Source organism: Oncorhynchus mykiss, chromosome 29, assembly GCF_057628025.1.
Source record: "Oncorhynchus mykiss isolate SJ-2025 chromosome 29, ASM5762802v1, whole genome shotgun sequence".
NCBI lineage: Eukaryota > Metazoa > Chordata > Actinopteri > Salmoniformes > Salmonidae > Oncorhynchus > Oncorhynchus mykiss.
Genome location: NC_143050.1, coordinates 30,824,985 through 30,844,696, shown reverse-complemented (window position 1 = coordinate 30,844,696; position 19,712 = coordinate 30,824,985). Strand labels below are relative to the sequence as shown.

At 44.6% G+C, this 19,712-nt stretch overlaps 1 protein-coding gene across 1 annotated transcript in view; it reads right to left on the bottom strand.

Moving 5' to 3' along the window:
• Nucleotides 1–3,350: 3,350 nt before the first annotated feature.
• Nucleotides 3,351–19,712, bottom strand: part of LOC110509730 (sarcoplasmic/endoplasmic reticulum calcium ATPase 2a) — a 50,126-nt gene continuing 33,764 nt past the window's right edge. The window contains exons 6-21 of the mRNA XM_021590795.3: nucleotides 15,370–15,450; nucleotides 12,777–12,862; nucleotides 12,159–12,456; nucleotides 11,876–12,042; nucleotides 9,793–9,881; nucleotides 9,572–9,674; nucleotides 9,256–9,387; nucleotides 8,900–9,019; nucleotides 7,874–8,092; nucleotides 6,353–6,688; nucleotides 5,949–6,169; nucleotides 5,525–5,727; nucleotides 5,318–5,403; nucleotides 5,098–5,231; nucleotides 4,810–4,927; nucleotides 3,351–4,655 (exon numbers count right to left, since the gene is read on the bottom strand). Of these exons, the coding sequence (XP_021446470.1) occupies nucleotides 4,380–4,655; nucleotides 4,810–4,927; nucleotides 5,098–5,231; nucleotides 5,318–5,403; nucleotides 5,525–5,727; nucleotides 5,949–6,169; nucleotides 6,353–6,688; nucleotides 7,874–8,092; nucleotides 8,900–9,019; nucleotides 9,256–9,387; nucleotides 9,572–9,674; nucleotides 9,793–9,881; nucleotides 11,876–12,042; nucleotides 12,159–12,456; nucleotides 12,777–12,862; nucleotides 15,370–15,450 (2,669 nt within the window). The 3' untranslated portion in view covers nucleotides 3,351–4,379. The remainder of the gene's footprint in view (nucleotides 4,656–4,809; nucleotides 4,928–5,097; nucleotides 5,232–5,317; nucleotides 5,404–5,524; nucleotides 5,728–5,948; nucleotides 6,170–6,352; nucleotides 6,689–7,873; nucleotides 8,093–8,899; nucleotides 9,020–9,255; nucleotides 9,388–9,571; nucleotides 9,675–9,792; nucleotides 9,882–11,875; nucleotides 12,043–12,158; nucleotides 12,457–12,776; nucleotides 12,863–15,369; nucleotides 15,451–19,712) is intronic.

The window sequence follows — 19,712 nt, the reverse complement described above, 5'->3', positions numbered from 1 at the left end:
CAAGGCTCTGCTGATAGCCACATGTAGCGATGGTAAGGATTCACTCCATGGTGCTGAAAATAAAACTCTGCTGTTGGGACAGCTTTATGTAGGCCCTGACAGTTTGTGGGCTTAATTTGTCACAGTTAAATAGTGCAATTAATGTATTAGTGTTGTGGCTTTGCTGGCATGCATATACATTATATATTTTTTTGCCCCACCAAGATTTGCATGCTAAAATCGGCACTGATCATTACATGGAAAATAAAAGGCCACTCTAAAGTGTGCAGTTTTGTCACATAACACAATGCCACAGATGTCTGAAGTTTTGAGGGAGCGCAAAGTTGGCATGCGGACTGCAGGAATGTCCACCAGAGCTGTTGCCATAGGATTGAATGTAAATTTTTCTACCGTAAGTCACCTCCAACTTTATTTTAGAGAATTTTGCAGTATGTCCAACCGGCCTCACAACCGCAGACTACGTGTATTGTGTTGGCGAGCGGTTTGCTGATGTCAACGTTGTGAACAGAATGCCCCATGGTGGAGGTGGGGTTATGGTATGGACAGGCATAAGCTATGGACAAACAAACACAATTGCATTTTATTGATGGCAATTGGAATTCAGAGATACTGTGACCAGATCCTGTGGCCCATTGTCGTGCCATTCATCCTCCACCATCACTTCATGTTTCAGCATGATAATGCACAACCCCATGTCTCAAGGATCTGTACACTATTCCTGGAAGCTGAAAATGTCAGTTCTTCCATGGCCTGCATATTCACCAGACATGTCACCCATTGAGCATGTTTTGGATGCTCTGGTTTAACTTCTACAACATTGTGTTCCAGCTCCTGCCAATATTCAGAAACTTTGCAGCCATTGAAGAGTGGGACAACTTTCCACAGGCCTGATCAACTCCATGCAAAATAAATTTGTTGCGCTGCATGAGGAAAATGGTCACACTAAATACTGACTGGTTTTCTGATCCAAGCCCCTACCTTAAGGTATCTGTGACAAACAGATGCATATCTGTATTCATGTGAAATCCATAGATTCACGCCTAATTAATTTATTTCAATTGACTGATTTTCTTATATGAACTAACTCAGTAAAAACATTTTTGCATGTTGCATTTATATTTAAGGTAAACATAGGAAGGAGTACAGTAGTACTAAAGTAACTTTCTATTCCCAATTTAATTTTGTATTTTTCCATAATAGCAGATGTGAACAATAATACATCCATCCATCCAAACACATCGCCTGAATGCAGATTTGGCAAACAATGAGGGATAGCAAGTTATATCACAGACCGAAACTCCGGCTACAAGACAAGGATTGACCCCAATAAATGGTTTATTAGACAGAAACCAACCTGTGATGCATGTTACAATCATTTTGTGCAGATAATGATCAGTCATATTTACTATGTTCATGTGTTTCAACATAGTGAGTTAAAACAGCTCTCAGAAGATTGAAGCTGCAGTTAAACTGTGATGCCTCTATAACTTGCATGACATTGCTAAGACAAAAAGGGACAATTTTCTTCAACATGTATAGGACACAGCTATATTGCAAGTCACTGATAAATCAAAGTCACTGTCTTGTTCGTCACAAGTCACAACTAATAGTCAGTAGTAGAGTGGTTATATTGTTACAGTTCACTCAGCAGACCTCACTCAGTATGTCCTGGACCAATATTGTGCAAATTCACAAACAATGTCATTGAGAAATATTTTTGATCAGTGAAGAACACAAATAGTATTTGTGATACTGTAGTATAGGCCCCTAAAAATAAATCTAATATGTCAAGGAGTATTGCACAATATTATTTTACTATAGAAATCTAGAAAAACTGCATGGCTACTTCCAGCTGGAGGGAACGCACTGTGTGTTGTACATGGATAGAAAACTACTCTAGTTCACCTGATGTGAAATCTTGAAGGTGGGAAGAAGGTTCTTCATGCAGGTGGGAATGTCAGGGACATGGAAGGCTTCCCTGTATAGAAGAATCCAAATGGAATCGTCGCTCCCCAGTCTAACATTAATATTAAGAAAAACCCTCAAACCATTCTAACCCTCACCCACATTCCTATACCATCTCATTCCACTTACTATTTGGTCATCTTTTTCATAATTGTGAATGTACTGTAAATGCATTGTACCCATGACTGCACAGGTTACATATACAGTACAGGTCATGCTATCGGAGGCGCGATGCTACCCAGGACACATGCTGGACAGGACAGTTAGTCTCGGCAAATATTCTATGACTAGATGGAATGGCAGGTTTTAATCCTCACCTGTAGAGAAAGAAAATGAGCAGAAATATCAGCACAGAAAATAAAACATTTCAAAAATAATTTCTTAACAGGATTTCCAAAAGACAATGTACATTTTCTTGCAAACACAAGATGACACCCACACTGATATGTGATTGTGTGGCAGCATAAGCTTAAAAGGTGCAAAAGTGTTCATGTGCAACATACTAGATTTATGATATAGATTTGAAATATTTTCATTTCAATATCAACCACAACCAAATGAAATCAGACTTATGCACAACATCAGTAGCCAATCAGTCCTGTTTTTAAGTGTGCAAAAATAAAAAAAAAGACGTTTAGCCTTACAGTCAAAAGCCCATCCTATAGCCAGTCAGAGACAAGTTAATTCAATCTGATGAGCAGCAGTCCTAGCTGTCATCAAGTTGCAGTGACAGCAGAGCTTCCTGAGCACCAGATGGCCAACTCTCAAAATGACAACAGCAGCAGAAATGGATTGATCTGATGGGCTCAGCTGGTCAAAGTCAATCATTTAATGCTAAATATATGCAGACGCCTGCAGTTAATCAAAAGTTTTAGAGCTAAGTCAGTTCTCTGTTATCAATTCTTGGTATAAGCGATTGGTGTGTTAAGAAATGTGGAGGAAGAATGTAATACTCACTAGTGAAAGGGAAGCCAGTCGAAGGCATTGAAGGAGAAAGTAGTTAAAACACACACAGTGCAATCAAACCAAGGCCTCTACCAAAAGACATGCTTCACACAGAGGGAAGTTTCTACATTGGATTGCTGAAAATCAGACCCATTTAATAAGCCGATAATGTGATTGTATGGACTCCTTGGGACTCCTATTCTAAAAGTATACACCACCTTTCAGACTTGTAAGCCCCCCAGAGAGGGGAGAAAAATACTCTAGATCAGAGTTCTGTATAAACACACCCTGACAACCACGTCACGACCAATAAGCACGAAGCATTCAGACTTTGTACATTATCTATGTTCAAGTATGTGCCCATCCAAAAACCACACTGTATAGAAATGATCTGGACACCATTAGCTTAGTCCTGGTAAAGAAAGACAAAAACACATCGATTCAAAGGGTTCATGAATGTATTTTTTTTAAGTAGAAATAAAAAATAAATTGTTGGAAGTTCATGGTTTGAGTAGTCAATTGGAAAAGCTGCATTTAAAATCAAATGTTTCGTAGCCTTTGCTCTCCTTTGAACCAACCCATGTCCCACAGAGACGGCAACATTTACATCCTTTAAAACAAGTTAGAGGGAAGGCCAATCGGTTTTTGTCAAGTTGGTTTTCTACACAAGGAAATAGGGGCGCACCTCAGGCTTCATAACTATATTGACTAAATGTTGAATAGAGACTAAAGCCAAGTATGTAAAAACATCTAGAAATGAGCTAAATTGATGATATTGAGGTAGCTGTGCTCTGCCTAGTGCAGAAATACTGGCTTTTCAAAATCAAAGAGTTCAGTTTAAAAATAAACAAATCCATGGTCATTTTTACATTGATGCGGGGAGACGTGACTAAATTGTAAGTGAAAAAAACATACATTTCATGCTAGGTCAAAGAACATGCTGCTTTCATTTTTCAGGAAACTTTTGTTTTCAGCAATGCATACAATCACTCCACAAACTCATCACACCCATCTCCTGCCAACTGGGACTTCGTTTACACAAAGTGATGAACAAAAACAGTTGCATACAATAGTGTTAAATCTCTGTACAGGTCAATGGACTGCTTTTAAATATCTCATTTGTATACTCATGAAAAGGGAAGCGGAAAATAGGAATGTATTATTTCTACTGTAGTGAAATGAGACAAAATTACAGTCCCAAATCATTAAAAAAATACACATTTAAAAAGGCAATATGAACAATAAAAACTGACAAGTTTCTTTTCTTCCGTTCGAACCAGCAAAAAGTCCACAGCTATGGGCATAATGGTCAACTGACACTCAACAGGACTTTGTTACATTTTTATATTATTTGTTTAGTTTGTGTCCTCGTGCATGCTCGGCAGGCACACAGGCACACACTAAGTCTACACAAACACACTCACTCTAGCTACGCACACACAGGAGGAAGAGGGTTGTGCTCAAGTCAGTCAGGACCAGAACATGTCTGCCATGTTAGTGTCGGTGCTGTAAATCCACAGCAGCAGCGGGAGGGTGAGGGCCACAAAGGGCCAGGAGATGCCCTCCATGCATGCAAACAGGGAGCAGCATTTGCTGCTGGGCTTCTCCAGCTCTTTACCAGGGTAGTTCTCCATGTAGTTCCTGGCTGCTAACTTTAGGACCTCGTCCAGCAGGAGGACGGGCAGGGAGAGCTTCAGCACCATCAGCCACTGGGTCAGGTTCAGAGGGGTGATCTGGAAGATGATCTGTAGAAGAGAGGATAACATGAGCGAGCAGGATAACCTCTCCTGCTTTCGCAGTTTCTCCACCCATCCAATCTATTACACTAGCATTATAATATCTTGTTCTAGAAAGCACTTCTGGTAGCCTCGGGCCCATTACTGGTGCATGTAACCTCACCGGCAGGGGCTCCACATAGAGGATGAGAAAATGCAGGGACATGGAGAGGCAGATGGCTCCCAGCAGCCACATGTTCTCCCAGGGGGGCATACGCAGCAGGGACTGGTTCTCTGACACACTGAGGGAGAGAAAGAAAGAACTGGGTTAAGTCACAGGCTGAACACCCATTTGCCCATCATTTCACCATGTACACCAGATGAATCTCACAACATTATACCACTAGTGACAAGCCTAAAGCAATAGTGAAATAAGACAGGGAATGTGAAAGATGTAGTGGCATAGTCTGACCTGTTGAGGGCGTTGCACATCTCGATGGTGACAAGCACAGACAGGGCCATGGTCATAGGGTAGGGGGACTCAAACAGCTCACACTCCAAACCCTCAAACTCCGGGTTCTCAGGACCACACTGCAGGAAATGGCTCTGTGGGCAGAGGAGAAAAGCAGCTAAGCTAAGAGTAACTGTGTGTGTGTGTGTGTGTGTGTGTGTGTGTTGTATCGGCATCCTACCAGTTGGTAAAAGGTGATCCTGGGTCCGTCCGCAGCAGCAACGAACCACCAGGCAGCAGCCCCAACTGTTGCCGCACCCACATAGCCTGAAGAGGTAGAGCACAGGAGTCACATGTCTATCTGAATACACACAACAGCCTAAACACATACAACTAAATAAAATCAATGACGGGATATTTCTGTGTTGTTCTATAGAGACCCACTCACATCCAATGGCGAGGTATCTGAAGAAGAGCCATCCAGAGATGAGGGGCTCACGGGCATTGCGGGGGACCTTGTTCATGATGTCCAGGTCGGGGGGATTGAAGCCCAGGGCTGTGGCAGGGAGGCCGTCCGTCACCAGGTTGACCCACAGCAGCTGGACAGGGATCAGAGCCTCGGGGAAGCCTAGAGCAGCGGTCAGGAAGATGCTGTAGGAATGATGGAAAAATATTTACATGGAGGCTTGTTACCGTAGCACTGAGGATCGTTTTTCGATTACCCCGCTGAAGAGAGGAGATGCTGGGTGCGTCCCAAATTATACCTTATTCCCTATATAGTGCACTACTATTGACCACCTCCCTATTGGGTCAAAAGTAGTGCCCTTCAAATGGAAATGGGGAGCCATTTGAGACCAAGTCGGGATCCTCACCAGACGACCTCTCCCACATTGGAAGAGATGAGGTAGCGGATGAACTGCTTCATGTTGTTGTAGATGGCCCTGCCTTCCTCCACAGCTGCCACGATGGTGGAGAAGTTGTCATCGGCCAGGACCATCTCAGAGGCCGACTTCGCTACAGCCGTGCCTGAACCCATGGCGATGCCGATCTCTGCCTTCTTCAGAGCAGGGGCGTCATTCACTCCATCACCAGTCTGGCCATGGAGAAAGGACAGGGCATGGTTAACCATCTAATCAACCGTTTAGACTAATCACATAGTGGATTGAGGTGAGTTTACATTACATGCCGAGGGCTGATCAATCATGAAGTTCGAACCACAACGTGTGGAGATTCAGTACAAACAGATGAGGAAGGTCTCAGGTGGACAATGTCTCACCATGGCTGTGATCTCATCCATGGACTGCAGGAACTCCACAATCTTGGACTTGTGGGATGGCTCCACGCGGGCAAAGCAGCGGGCATTCACCACGGCGTCTCGCTGGGCCGCCGGCGATAGGTCGTCAAACTCGCGGCCGGTGAAGGCCATGGATGAGACGTCGTCGTGGTCGCTGAAGATGCCGATGCGGCGGCAGATGGCCACGGCCGTGCCTTTGTTGTCACCGGTGATCATGATGACGCGGATGCCAGCCAGGCGGCACAGCTTGATGGAGGCAGCCACCTCAGCCCTGGGGGGGTCCAGCATGCCCACGCAGCCCACGAACGTCAGGTCCGTCTGGGGAGAGACACGGCAGGACAGTCAGACCAGACTAGAGTCCTGGCTTTGGCTCACTCACACCAAAAATATACACCTATGATTACTTTGCAGCCTCATCAAATGGCTGTGGGCTACACTAGTTAATTTAGTAGACAAGATTTGCTTAGGATTCTGTGGCATTTTATAGTATGAAGAATACAATTGGACAAAGCTGAATAAAATAGAAAGGATATATTCTCCAAATGATTTGAGGGAGTGTACACATGCACCTATTCTGTGTTGAGTGTTTAACAAAGAAATAGGTACTCTATATGCTTAATTTAGAGTTATTCATGTAACTCTAGTTCTCCAAACATTGGGCTATATGATTATATTTTTAATACATTGTAAGGCTGCATGACTTGACTAATAGGCCAGCAGCGTACCACCCTGCATACCACTTCTGGCTTACTTCTGAAGCTAAGCAGGGTTGGTCCTGGATGGGAGACCAGATGCTGCTGGAAGTGGTGTTGGAGGGCCGGTAGGAGGCACTCTCCTCTGGTTTAAAAAAATATCCCAATACCCCAGGGTAGTGATTGGGGAAACTGCCCTGTGTAGGGTGCTGTCTTTCGGAGGAGACATTAAATGGGTATCCTGACTCTGTGGTCATTAAAGATCCCATGGCACTTGTTAACCCTGGTGTCCTGGCCAAATTCCCCAATCTGGCCCTCAAACCATTACTGTCACCTAATAATCCCCCGTTTACAATTGGCTAATTCATCCCCAGGTCGTTACTGTAAATGAGAACGTGTTCAGTCAACTTACCTGGTAAAAACAATTCTAAAAACTAACGATGATTTGAAGAAAAAGTAACTTCAAAGGGCATGAGCTCTGCTTAAGCGCAGCAATGTGGAGATGGTAGGAGGTTACAAACAAAATGTTCCATTATCAAAAGTGACAGCAAATTATGCATATAATGTTATTATAAAGGTGCAGTTTTATGGTGAAAATGATCTTCCCCAAACTTGAAAATCACTCACTGCTTATATATGCCAGTTAGGCTCTACACCCCTTGTAAAGAGGATTCATTTTAAAGAAGTTAATTGACGCCACTTCATATAGGCCTACGGACTAGGCTAGTCTTAAAATCACTTCTCTGAATAAGTGCCCTGCTATTCCTGTCACCCACTTCATTCAAGACCCCTTCTCTCCCTCCATTCTCACCTCGTATTCTATGAAGCGGTTTGAGTCTTCCAGCACCATGTCCTCTTTGGCGACGGGGTTGTCCTTTGTGGCCAAAGCCAGGCAGCGCAGGGTGTCACGCCCCGTCCCGTACTCCCTGATCACTGACAACACCTTGTCCTTGATGCCCGGGGTCAATGGCACCTTTTTTCCTCCCACACGGATGTGAGTGCACCTGTCAATCACTCCCTCTGGGGCTCCCTGGAAAGAGAGAGCGAGAGGAAGTCAAACCAGAGGAAATAAAGCATCAGCCTCAGCTCATTTACTGCATACTGTAGATTAAACTACAATTATAACCCGGGTAGTTCGAGACCTGAATGCTGACTGGCTGAAAGCTGTAGTATATCAGACTGTATACCACGGGTATGACAAAACATTTATTTTTACTGCTCTAATTACGTTTGTAACCAGTTCATAAGGCACCTCGGGTGTTTGTGGTATATTGCCAATATTCCACGGCTAAGGGCAGTATCGAGGCGTTGCGTCGTGCCCAAGAACAGCCCTTAGCCGTGATATATTGGCCATATACCACTCCCTGGCTCGAGCCTTATTGCTTCATTATACACCAGGTAGATTCGGTCATGGATGCTGAATGGCTGAAATAGCATTTCAACCATGTGTATATCAAACAATATACCACAGGTATGATGCAAAAATAGTTTACTGTTCCATTTATGTTGGTAACTAGTTAATAACAGCAATAAGGAACATTGGGGGTTTGTGGTATATGACCAATATACCACGGCTAAGAGCTGTGTCCAGGCACTCTTAGCCGTGGTATATTGGCCATATACCACACATCTCTTGGGCCTTATTGTTTAAATAAACAATACTAAAGTAATCTGGTACAGAAACAGATCCTATAATATATCATAGTTATTATGAAGTGGCATCCCAAATGGCACCCTATATAGTGCCCTATTCAAAAGGTTGTGCACCATGTAGGGAATTTCTCAGGTGTCCACGTGGTCTACTATCCAAGCTATACTGTGGGTGGCTCTTCGTTACCTTGACGAACATCTTGCCGATGGAGGAGCGGGCCTTGTTGGGGGTGCAGTACACAGACATGGACTTCCTGTCTCTGGAGAATTCCAGGGTGAACTCCTTCTTCATCAGCTGCTTGATCACCTGTACCACACAGAGAGGAAACAACAACACATCCTTAACTTGTGTGTGTGTGTGTGTGTGTGTGGACCCTATTCCCTATATAGTGCCCTACTTTTGACGAGCAGAGCCCATAGGGCTTAGGTCAAAAGCAGTGCACAATAAAGGGAATATGGTAACATTTGGGACCAACACTCAGTTGTATAATACTTCACATGAGGAACATGTTGGGATTGAGAGAGTAGCAAACAGTAGCTTACAGAGTTGCAGGCGTTGGCTCTCTCGATCTTGGACAGGCCCTTGACGTTGGTGTCGAACACGTTCATCTTCTCCACCAGACAGGTGAGGGCAGTCTCTGTAGCCTCGCCCACCTTCTCATACACACCTTTGGTCTGAGGAGAAAGCACACACTTATTAGCAAGATTGTAGCGATGAACTAAAAAAAACAGTTTACTTGTATATCCACAAAAGAATAGTGAAGACTACTGATATTCAAACCAGTAAATCCACCACTGATGTGTGACCGGGACTTTTCAACCAGCAGGAACCTAACTGAAGTTTGTAAAGGACACAAACCTCATTGTAATCCAGGGAGGAGTCGTTACACAGGGCACAGATAGAGGCCATCTCCACTAATCCATCATACTGGGAGGACTTGACTGGTTTACCATCATGGTACCTGGAATAAAAGACAACAGCCATGAAAAGGGGGGAACAGTGAGCTGAGGTAGGTTGTATTGACAACAAGACTACACAACATGTTTCATTGACTGAGTGTGTGTACACTAATTACTCACACTTGTCCCTCAGGGGCGTATGTAGAGCCAGTGATGGTGAACTCCTTCAGGGAGCAGCTATTGCCCTCTGCCTGGTCAATAATGAACATCTAGAACACAAACACAGGGAGAGAATCTGTCAGGTTACAAGTCACACAGCAACAGTTCTGGACGTACACAACCAGTAGTTCTCTAGATCCCTTGAATCAACCGGACACTGAAGAGTGGGTTGATCTACATGCAGTAGTAGCAGCCTACCCAGTAGGGTGCAGCAGGCACCTGCAATACAAGTAGAGCACTGACAAACCATAATAGCCTTAGGCAAATGAATGAAATCAATTCTACTGCGCCTGGGAATAAAACCACTAAGGATTAAGCACACTTTACACTGGCAGCTGTAGGTCTCTTGAAGAGGTGTTTTCACTGCAGGGTAGACAAGGGTAACCAATTTACATCCGTGCTGGGATGAAAGCGTGGATGTCATTGCTATGTAAATGAATGGTAGCCCACACAATGTGACGGTGGAGCAGGACATTAGTTCTCCATAAGGAATAAAAACAGACAAACCAGCAAGGAGGCAGAACAGAGGAGAGAAAGCAGACAGGGACAGGGTGAGAGGAGAGAAAGAGCAGTGAGAAAAAACAAACAAAGAGAGAGAGAGAGGTAGCATGTGCGTGAGACAAAACAGAGCGTGAGTAAGAGGGCAAGCCTGCCTCCTCCACAGCTGGCATGCAACAGAGAGATATGCGCACACACTGAGTGAGACTAATCTCCCAGGCTGCTCTGCAGAGAATCGAGGCAGGATGAGAGACGGAGAGAAATATCCAAATAAAAGGATGAACCGGTGTTCTTTCCCCTTCTCTCCTGAGGCACAGTACAGACTTCAAAGAGCTGTGACATCAGGAATGCTTTACCAAAATCACAGAATAAATTAACATTCCTCTACTCCAGCCAGCTAATTTTAGAGCTACCCTTCTCACACAGCAGCCAAATTGCAGTATTGGTACAGGAATAGTTCAAACGTACATTATGCTAGGAACCTTTCCATTGGAAAACAATTAGACAACGTAAACAATATGTTGCTTCAAACCCCCCCCCCCCGAATTACAAGAACTGCATCACGCTACTATGTTAGAGGGGAGAAGGACAGATCTAAAACACAGGGTCAGTTATGCAACACTACTGCATAAAGATCATAATACTGCATGAGAGACAGGGGGAGAGAGGAGTGGAGGTAGCGGTATGAAGAACATAAGAAATAGGGATTTAAACGTGAGAAGAGAGGGCAGGAGTGATGTAGTGGAAGAGAATAGCAGCAGAGGAGACCATTGGGGAAACAGGCTGGGGGACCGAGGGAGGGGTGATCATGCATTACGGTCTTTTCACTGCCCTCAGACTGGCGATGAGTCACACAAGGTGGGGGCAGGAAGGTACACAGTTCGGCAGATGGATTTAATCAATCTAATAGGGTAGAATTCAATGAATACGGGAACAGCGGAATTTCATAGTCTCCTCTTTCCAATCTCATTTAAACCGTGCTTGCAAATAAATGAATCCTTCATTATAAAGTGTTGCCCTTCAACCTCGACAACACCCTGGGGATAAATCCACACTGTCAGCAGATGCTGTCAAGACGGATTTATTTCCAGGGATGATGCCAAATCAGTGTCAATGTTTTCACTGAATGATTGTTCATGGTTGGCAAGAACATGGCCTTCTCCGTACGCAGGTTTACAGCTACATAAAGTAAAAGATGAGTAAAGAAGAATTTAGAGAGGTTAAAGTGTGGAAGAGGCTGCTGTAGGCTCTGTTTACCTCAGCTGGACCCCTACCTGCTAGTGCAGAAAGCTTGTCCTAGGAGGCCAGGTGTTAGGTGGTGTTTTTAATCACGGCTTTCACATTGAGCAGCAGGAGATTTGTTTCATATAGTGACTAGGCAGTAGCACACAGCTAGAATGATTGATATATTCCACTACTAAGGTAATGTTAGTTTTAATCATCGGAATATGACCCTGAGAGTCAGACGTAACCATAATACTTATCAACCGCCCCTACTCCCCCCACCATCCATCTCCTCCACAGTGCTCTGCGGATAGGGACTCACCCTGCAAACAGACATCTGGTTGGTGGTGAGGGTACCGGTCTTGTCCGAGCAGATGACCGAGGTGCAGCCAAGGGTCTCCACAGAGGGCAGGCTGCGGACAATGGCATTCTTCTTGGCCATGCGGCGGGTTCCCAGAGCCAGGCAAGTGGTGATGACCGCGGGCAGCCCTGGTAAAGAGAGAAATAAGAGGGGAGTTAGACATACTAACAACGCTGGAGCCCAATGTATTGCTTTCTGTATACTATAGACGGCTTCCCCTCACTCCCTCTTCCCACTCTCTTACCCTCTGGGATGGCGGCCACGGCCAGGGCCACAGCGATCTTGAAGTAGTAGACGGCGCCGCGGATCCAGGAGCCTCCGTGGACGGGGTCGTTGAAGTGGCCAATGTTGATGAGCCACACGGCGATGCAGATCAGGGAGATGACCTTGGACAGCTGCTCCCCGAACTCATCCAGCTTCTGTTGCAGCGGCGTGCGCTCCTGCTCTGTGGCCGCCATCTCGTCTCGGATCTTCCCGATCTCCGTGTTGACGCCCGTGGCCACCACCACGCCCACCGCCTTACCCGCTGCTATGTTGGTGCCCTGTGGAGGAGAAAGGAGAGGTGGTGAAACTACAGGTGTACACTGCTGGGGGATGTAATTACCTCAAATACACATTGGGACATGAACAAGTGAGGGAGGAGCAGAAAACAACCGGGGAAGAAGCGGACAAGGGGTTAAGGATAAGAGGCCAACCATCAAAATCCCAGAGAGGAACATGTAAAGGAGATGATAGAGGGAACGGAGGAGATTATAAGTCTTGGGTTTGCTAAAAGAGAAAGAGGATCATGTAATGAAGAGGCAAGAGAAGATGAAAGGGGAAGGGGGGAGAGAGGTATTTCAAGGTTTTCTAAAAGACTCACACAGAAGAGCATGTTCTTCTTGTCCTGGTTGACAGCCCGGGGATCAGGCACCGGGTCAGTGTGCTTGATCACAGAGACAGACTCTCCTGCAGAAGGACAAAGAGAGGGATGAGGAAGAGGGGGGGATCAAACGCAGCCCTTACACAGAGCAATGAGGTAACAGGTTGACGGCTGTGTTAACTTCACAGCTGACTGAGCATGGCTGCCAATTACAAAATGCTGCATGCAAAAAAGACTTTCACACTCCTGAATCTGCATTGCAGGGGAAAGCAAGGCCTAGTGGGTAATCAGCTCAGCAAGCGTTGCACTGCTTTTCACAGATTATAGCCATGAATGGGGGGGGAGCAGCTGAAATACCACAAACTCCAAAGGAGTGTGGACACCTGCTCGTCATGGGCATTAATATAGAGTTTGTCCCCCCTTTGATGCTATAACAGCCTCCACTCTTCGGTGAAGGCTTTCCACTAGACTTGGGAACATTGCTGCAGGGACTTGCTTCCATTCAGCCACAAGGGCATTAGTGAGGTCGGGCACTGATGTTGGGCGATTAGGCCTGGCTCACTCACAGTCAGCATTCCAATTCATCCCAAATGTGTTCGATGGGGTTGAGGTCAGGGCTCTGATCAGTGAAGTTCTTCCACACAGGCCGAGAAACCATTTTTGTATGGACCTCGCTTTGTGCCAATGGTCAGACTGTCATACGGGAGGCGTGATTCATCACTCCAGAGAACTTGTTTCCACTGCTACAGAGTCCAATGGCAGCAAGTTTTACACCACTCCAGCCGACACTTAGCAATGCGCATGGTGATCTTAGGCTTGTGTGCGACTGCACTGCCATGGAAACCATTTCATGAAGCCCCCGACGAACAGTTCTATTGCTGCACCTAGACGTTTCCACTTCACAATAACAGCTCTTAGAGTTGACCGTGGCAGCTCTAGCAGGGCAGACACTTTACAAACTGACTTGTTGGAAAGGTGGCATCCTATGACGGTGTCACGTTGAAAGTTACTGAGCTCTTCAGTACATTCTACATTGGCTGTGTGCTAGAATTTACACATGTCAGCAACGTGTGGCCAAAATAGCCGAATCCACTAATTTGAAGGTGTGTCTACATACTTTTGTAGTGTGCCATGTAGTGTGAAAATGGTTTACACTTTACAAAAATAAAACCAACATGTGACAATTGAGATTTTACTGAGTTACAGTTCATATTATTAAAATCAGTCAATAGAAATAAATGAATTAGGCTCTAATATATGGATTTCTACTGACTGGGCAGGGGCCATGTATTGTAGCTGCAAGCAGCTGTGGCCCACTGTGCCACCATCAGGAAAAATTGCACATATTGCCCTGGGACGAGCTACTTCTGTACCGTTTACAACGCTTGCCAAATATCAGAACTCAAACGCCAACTGATCATGCGAAATTATTTTGATGTAATTTGGACCATTTTCAAAATTTGTTTACTACAGAACCGCTCAGCACCAAAATAGGTATATAGCATATGTAGGACGAACATCTTCCAACAATATTTTCCAAGACTCATGCTCAAACATGGCCACAGCCTGCATGACTGATATTTCCTGTCCAACATAGTCACCATGAGGCTAAACTGACCCATTCTTTATAGAGAAGACTCAAAATGGCTGAGTGTGTGCCAATGTCATCACTGAGTCAAACAGATTGAGATAAAAATATGCCCGTTATAGCGACACCGTGTGGTCGATATGTGCAGCGATATGTTAAGCATTGGCAGAGTATGGAACATGTGTACCAGGATTTGTTACAATACGATGGGTCCCATGTGGCTCAGTTGATAGAGCATGGTGCTTGCAACACCAGGGCTGTGGGTTCAACTCCCATGGGGAACCAGTACAAAAATGTATGGACTCACTACTCTAAGTCGCTTTGGATAAGAGCATCTGCAAAATGACTAAAATGTAAAATTAAAAAAAAATAATAATAATAATTCTGTGTCAGAGTTCCTTTATGTGACAGACCACGCCAACATGAATGTTTATTAGTCATGTTGTTTGAGATGATATCCTGGAAAAATTTCATTTGTGAGTGCTTGGTCCATAGACGCCATGTACCAAGATTGGTCATTAGGTGCCAGAGTAGCGTTTTAAGTATTTTAAACCAAATTTAAAATGGCAGAAATTCTTCATGGCAGAACTTATGGGTCCTTGTGAGGAGAGGGACCTTTATACCGAATTTCAGTACTCTAGCTCAAACAGGTTGAGGAGCGTGAGCTTTAAAAGGTTAGTATTTTCAATCGCTTGTTACAACACCACCATGTGGCCAATTGGCATGGCATTGCATGAGAGGGCATGGTCCTTGGTGCTTTAACATCATGCAAGGTTGCAACCTCTTAGTCCTTACCATCTCACGTGAATGATTTTCCACAAAATCTGCAGAAAATAATCAACGCCAACATCCTCAATTGGTGACTCAACCTGGGGCTCTTCATCAGCACATATAACCCAACTACATACAAGCTCTACACAAAAAAGCTCTACACATTTCATTCTTGCAATGCTTTTCTGGCTGCAAGAGCAATGGCAAAGACGAAGATTGAAAAGTATGACTCACCTGTCAGAATTGACTGGTCCACCCTCAGGGTTGTGGATTTGATAGAGGTCAGTCGAATATCTGCAGGAACTTTGTCGCCAACTGTGGAGAAAAACAATGGAGGGAGAAACCATTCAGTACAACTAGAGACTTTTTAAAAACATGTCTTTGAGTTGATTATACTGATGAGGATACCTTCCGTAAATGGATTACGGCTTTATAAAAACAAGTTATTTAATGTGAAAGAGTAAAAACTAATGACGTTCACAGGTAATGTCCAATTCTCCCCACACAGAGATGCACACACGAAACCACTGGCTCACTAATACATGCAGAATGTAGACTAATGACATCAAACAAAACATATTTGCTGGATAACAGCTCAGATAAAGCGATCTGTCAAAAAAGATTAACGTTCCACTGGACGGGCAGGGGACTGAAATAGAAGGCAGCTCATTCTTTCCACTAAAACAGGGCTTTGATAAAATGTAAATCTCCCATTACCAAATAATTATTTGCACCACTGAAATGGGACAGGAACAAGATGCTATTCAAGGCTCTTGACATTTATTAGTTACGGCTGAGAGGGTAACAGTGTATCCTGCCGTCAGCCTGAAAGAACACAGGGATTTCCAAATGAGGTTTCATATGATTTGATTTATTAGGATCCCCATTAGCTGACGCCAATGGCAACAGCTAGTCTTACTGGGGTCAGACAACGAAAAATACATTACAGACAAAAGATTATACAATTTACATATAGAAGATGTTGTAATAACATATTAAAACATGTAATGACGCATTCACGGACTGTTGTTAAACACACTGATAACCCATGAATATACACTGCTCCAAACCCTTTGGGATGGGCTACAAAGACACAGAACTCTGTCAAGAACCAATGTGATACAGACAACAGGCTGGAGAGGACTGTCTATCACCTACGAACAACCAACCAGGAGCCAGGACTACTAGAATCTACCTACGTCATTTCAATGTATAAATGTACTGCCCAAATATGTGTTACGCCCTCTTTTTCCGAAACCTCCCTAAGAGTGGACGATGAGAGCCGTGCTGCACGTTTGCCAGATATCACTATGCTAGATTAAAAGGCCTCAAATATACCGTATCCGCCTTGTCCAGAGTCTCATCTTGGTCTTGTCTCTCCTATAACTAATCATTGACAAATTGGTAGCTAGAGGATGGTAGAAATCCATGAATTCGGTCCATAGATTTGATGAGAGAAAAGACAAGTTGACGACAGATTCTAGAAGGACGGGCGACCTGTCTACAGGAGCCATCGGGGATTCAACTCGCCTCAGGAAACTGACCAAAGAGCTCGACATTATAAAGGTACGCAGAACCGGTTTAATCGAATTCTGCATATTATAGTATAATCAATATCCAAATTATGGTCAGAAGTACTGAGTGCGTGAGTATGAATTGCCGTTAAATTTATGAAAATTGTTTCGATAACCAAAGGCATTTGCATAATGATATCTGTGTAAATATATTGTTCAAATCTGATTCAAATAGTCCTGCAACAGTAATAAAATTACTGGGTGTCATGGTGAGGAATTGGAGGACAGAATGTGATATGATGTGATATATTGTTTAAGATTTAATCCAAATAGGCTGGCAGTAGTTGATATGTAAATCGACTAGGTGTTACGGTGAAGGATTTGATAACAGAATTTGATGGAATGTGATGCACTGTTTTAATCGGGTCCAAATAGGCTGGCAATTTTCGATTTGGCAATCGTTTAGGTGTTACGGTGAGGGATTCGATAACTCAGTGAAATGAAATATGAATGAGATGATGAAATGTTTTGTTAATTGATCGAGACGTATATTTAAGACTGTAACTAATGGAGTAGCATCCGACTAGGAGCAACAGTTAACAAGCTAAATAATTGGACTAGGAGTGAAGGAATTAAACCTGATCTCTCCAGATTGATGTCACTGATTCACCGTTCCATGAGACCGAGGGATACTGACCACCGGCTCTAAATTTGACCGCCGAGTCAAAAGTTTGGGCGGGGCTGTGCGGCCGCCGTGCCGTGTAACGAATTGATTTCTGTTCTCTTTGTGCTGTTGGGGTTGCCTAGAATTAATTTGACAAATATTATAGAAGGCATCTGAATGCATTGACATTGACCCAAAAGTAGGCGTTTGGGACACTAACATTTCGGCAGGCAGTAGAAATGTGTGAACCTGTAAAATTACTCCAGTAAAATACCCTAGACGCATAATTATCTCGCGAATATCCCTTTGCGATATTATAGTACAGCAATTCTACAAAACTCTGTGTGCACGAGGGTGAGACACGAGAGATAAGTCTGTGTGGGCACCAGGGATACATCGCTGGTTTCGACCAAGTGACGGGCTAAGTGCACATAGTTGCGGAGGGCCATAGTGCAATGTGCAACATTTAGTTGTTTTTAATTGTTTTACATAATTTTTTATCGGACCCAGACATAGTGAATCGTCAATATGGCCTCAATTACCGTTCCCAAACTCAAATTCAATGAATATTTAGATCAGAGAATACAGGAAAGGGCAGGAGGAAAACAGGAATATAAAACAATAAAGAAGATATGGGGGGAAATTAGGCTAAGAGAGTGAGGCAGAAAATAATAGCAGCCATTTTTTTTCAAGAAAAAAGGAACGAAGGAGAGAGAGAGAGCGGAGGCGGAGCTGAGAATAGGGACATGGGCAATAGAGGTGAAAAAAAGGACATGCCCACAAAAGAAACCTGATATGATGGGGGTGCTTGCTGGGGCCTCAGATGACGTCAGAGAAGGCACAAACAACAACCACAACACACCACCACCCACCGTGACCACCCCATCGGCCCCGCTCTCTCTATACCCGCCACTGCCACAGGAAGAGAAGACTGAAGTGCCACCTCCCTATTCACAAAATCCAGCACTACAAGGCCCAGGTGGGTCCCTGCTGAACTAACCCCAAGGAAGGGAAGGTGGATCTCAACCGGGCCTCCTAAAGAGAGAAGGCCACGATCTTATTCAGTTCTCCTATACTCCAAACACAGACAATTAGCTGAAATCATAGGCTTGACACAAGCACTGAAAGGAGCAGGAAGGGGCCTACCAACTTCCCCTACGCCCAGCAGTTGATCCATGCTTCGTTGAGTACCAGCCTGGGAAGACCGCCTTGATGGGACAGATGCCCAGCCTACATGGAGGAGCCTCTACATGGATACACTAACTGGTAATGAAAATACTACTACCCAAAGCCACGAACACAGGATGAGGAGGAGGAGGAAGAGGACCCCCTCCTCTACAATACAACCACCCAGGGCCCAGCCACATGCAGCAGCAACAGCAAGATTACAACCAACCACAGTTTCAAGGTATGGCAGGGAACACCATGCCCTGGCCATAAAAGATGCCCACACTGTCTGAAACCCCAGAAGTGTACTGGCCAAAATGCCTACCCACAGGGCCTGCCACCCCTCACATCCAGTTTAAGTTCAACCAACTGAAAGCTCAAATCTACACTGCACCCATATAAGACTCCCCAAGCTGAGATCCATTGCACACTCAATGCAACAGAAACCGATGACTGCCTCTACACTGCAGACTGGGACGAAGACAGGATGCACCTGACCCCTCCTATCAGGTGTTGTACCATTGTGTGTGGCCCAGAGGGGGTGGCAGCACCGGTCATCCTACGATCAAGGAACCTCCATGCACCCCTGGCCTGGACGGCTGAAGCATCAACAGCCATAGCACTCCTGAAAACAGATCTATCAGCGGCAGCAGCTCTGACTGCACCTGACTACAAGAACAAGTTCCATTTGGATGTTTCTGAAAGGGAAGGATTCACCTCATCCGTCCTATTCCAGAAACAAGAGGGGGAGAGACGGGTCTTGATGCACTACTCTTCTAAACTTGACCACATTGAGGTAGAACAGACAACATGCTCCAGATACGTTGCTGCAGTAGCAAAAGCTATTGAAAAAACAGCTCACAGCCATCATCCCTCAACCAGCATCGGCCAAATTAGCTGAAATCATCGGATTGACGCAGGTCCTCAGAGGAAAAGGAAAGACTGTGAATATCTATAGAGACTCAGCCCATGCCCATGAAGCAGTCCACACTGATGGACCCAGAACTTTTATGAGAAGCACATGGCCCACACACACACGAAGGCAAACTAAAGACCCTCCAAAAGACCCTCACATAAAAAATATGACTGACTTATTTATTTTATGATTTATTTTGTGACGAATGCAATGTTTGTGACAGACACAACCCAAAGAAACCATATCAAACACCAATGGGCTCATACCCATTACCTAATGCATGATTTCAGGTTATTAGCATAGAATACACAGACAT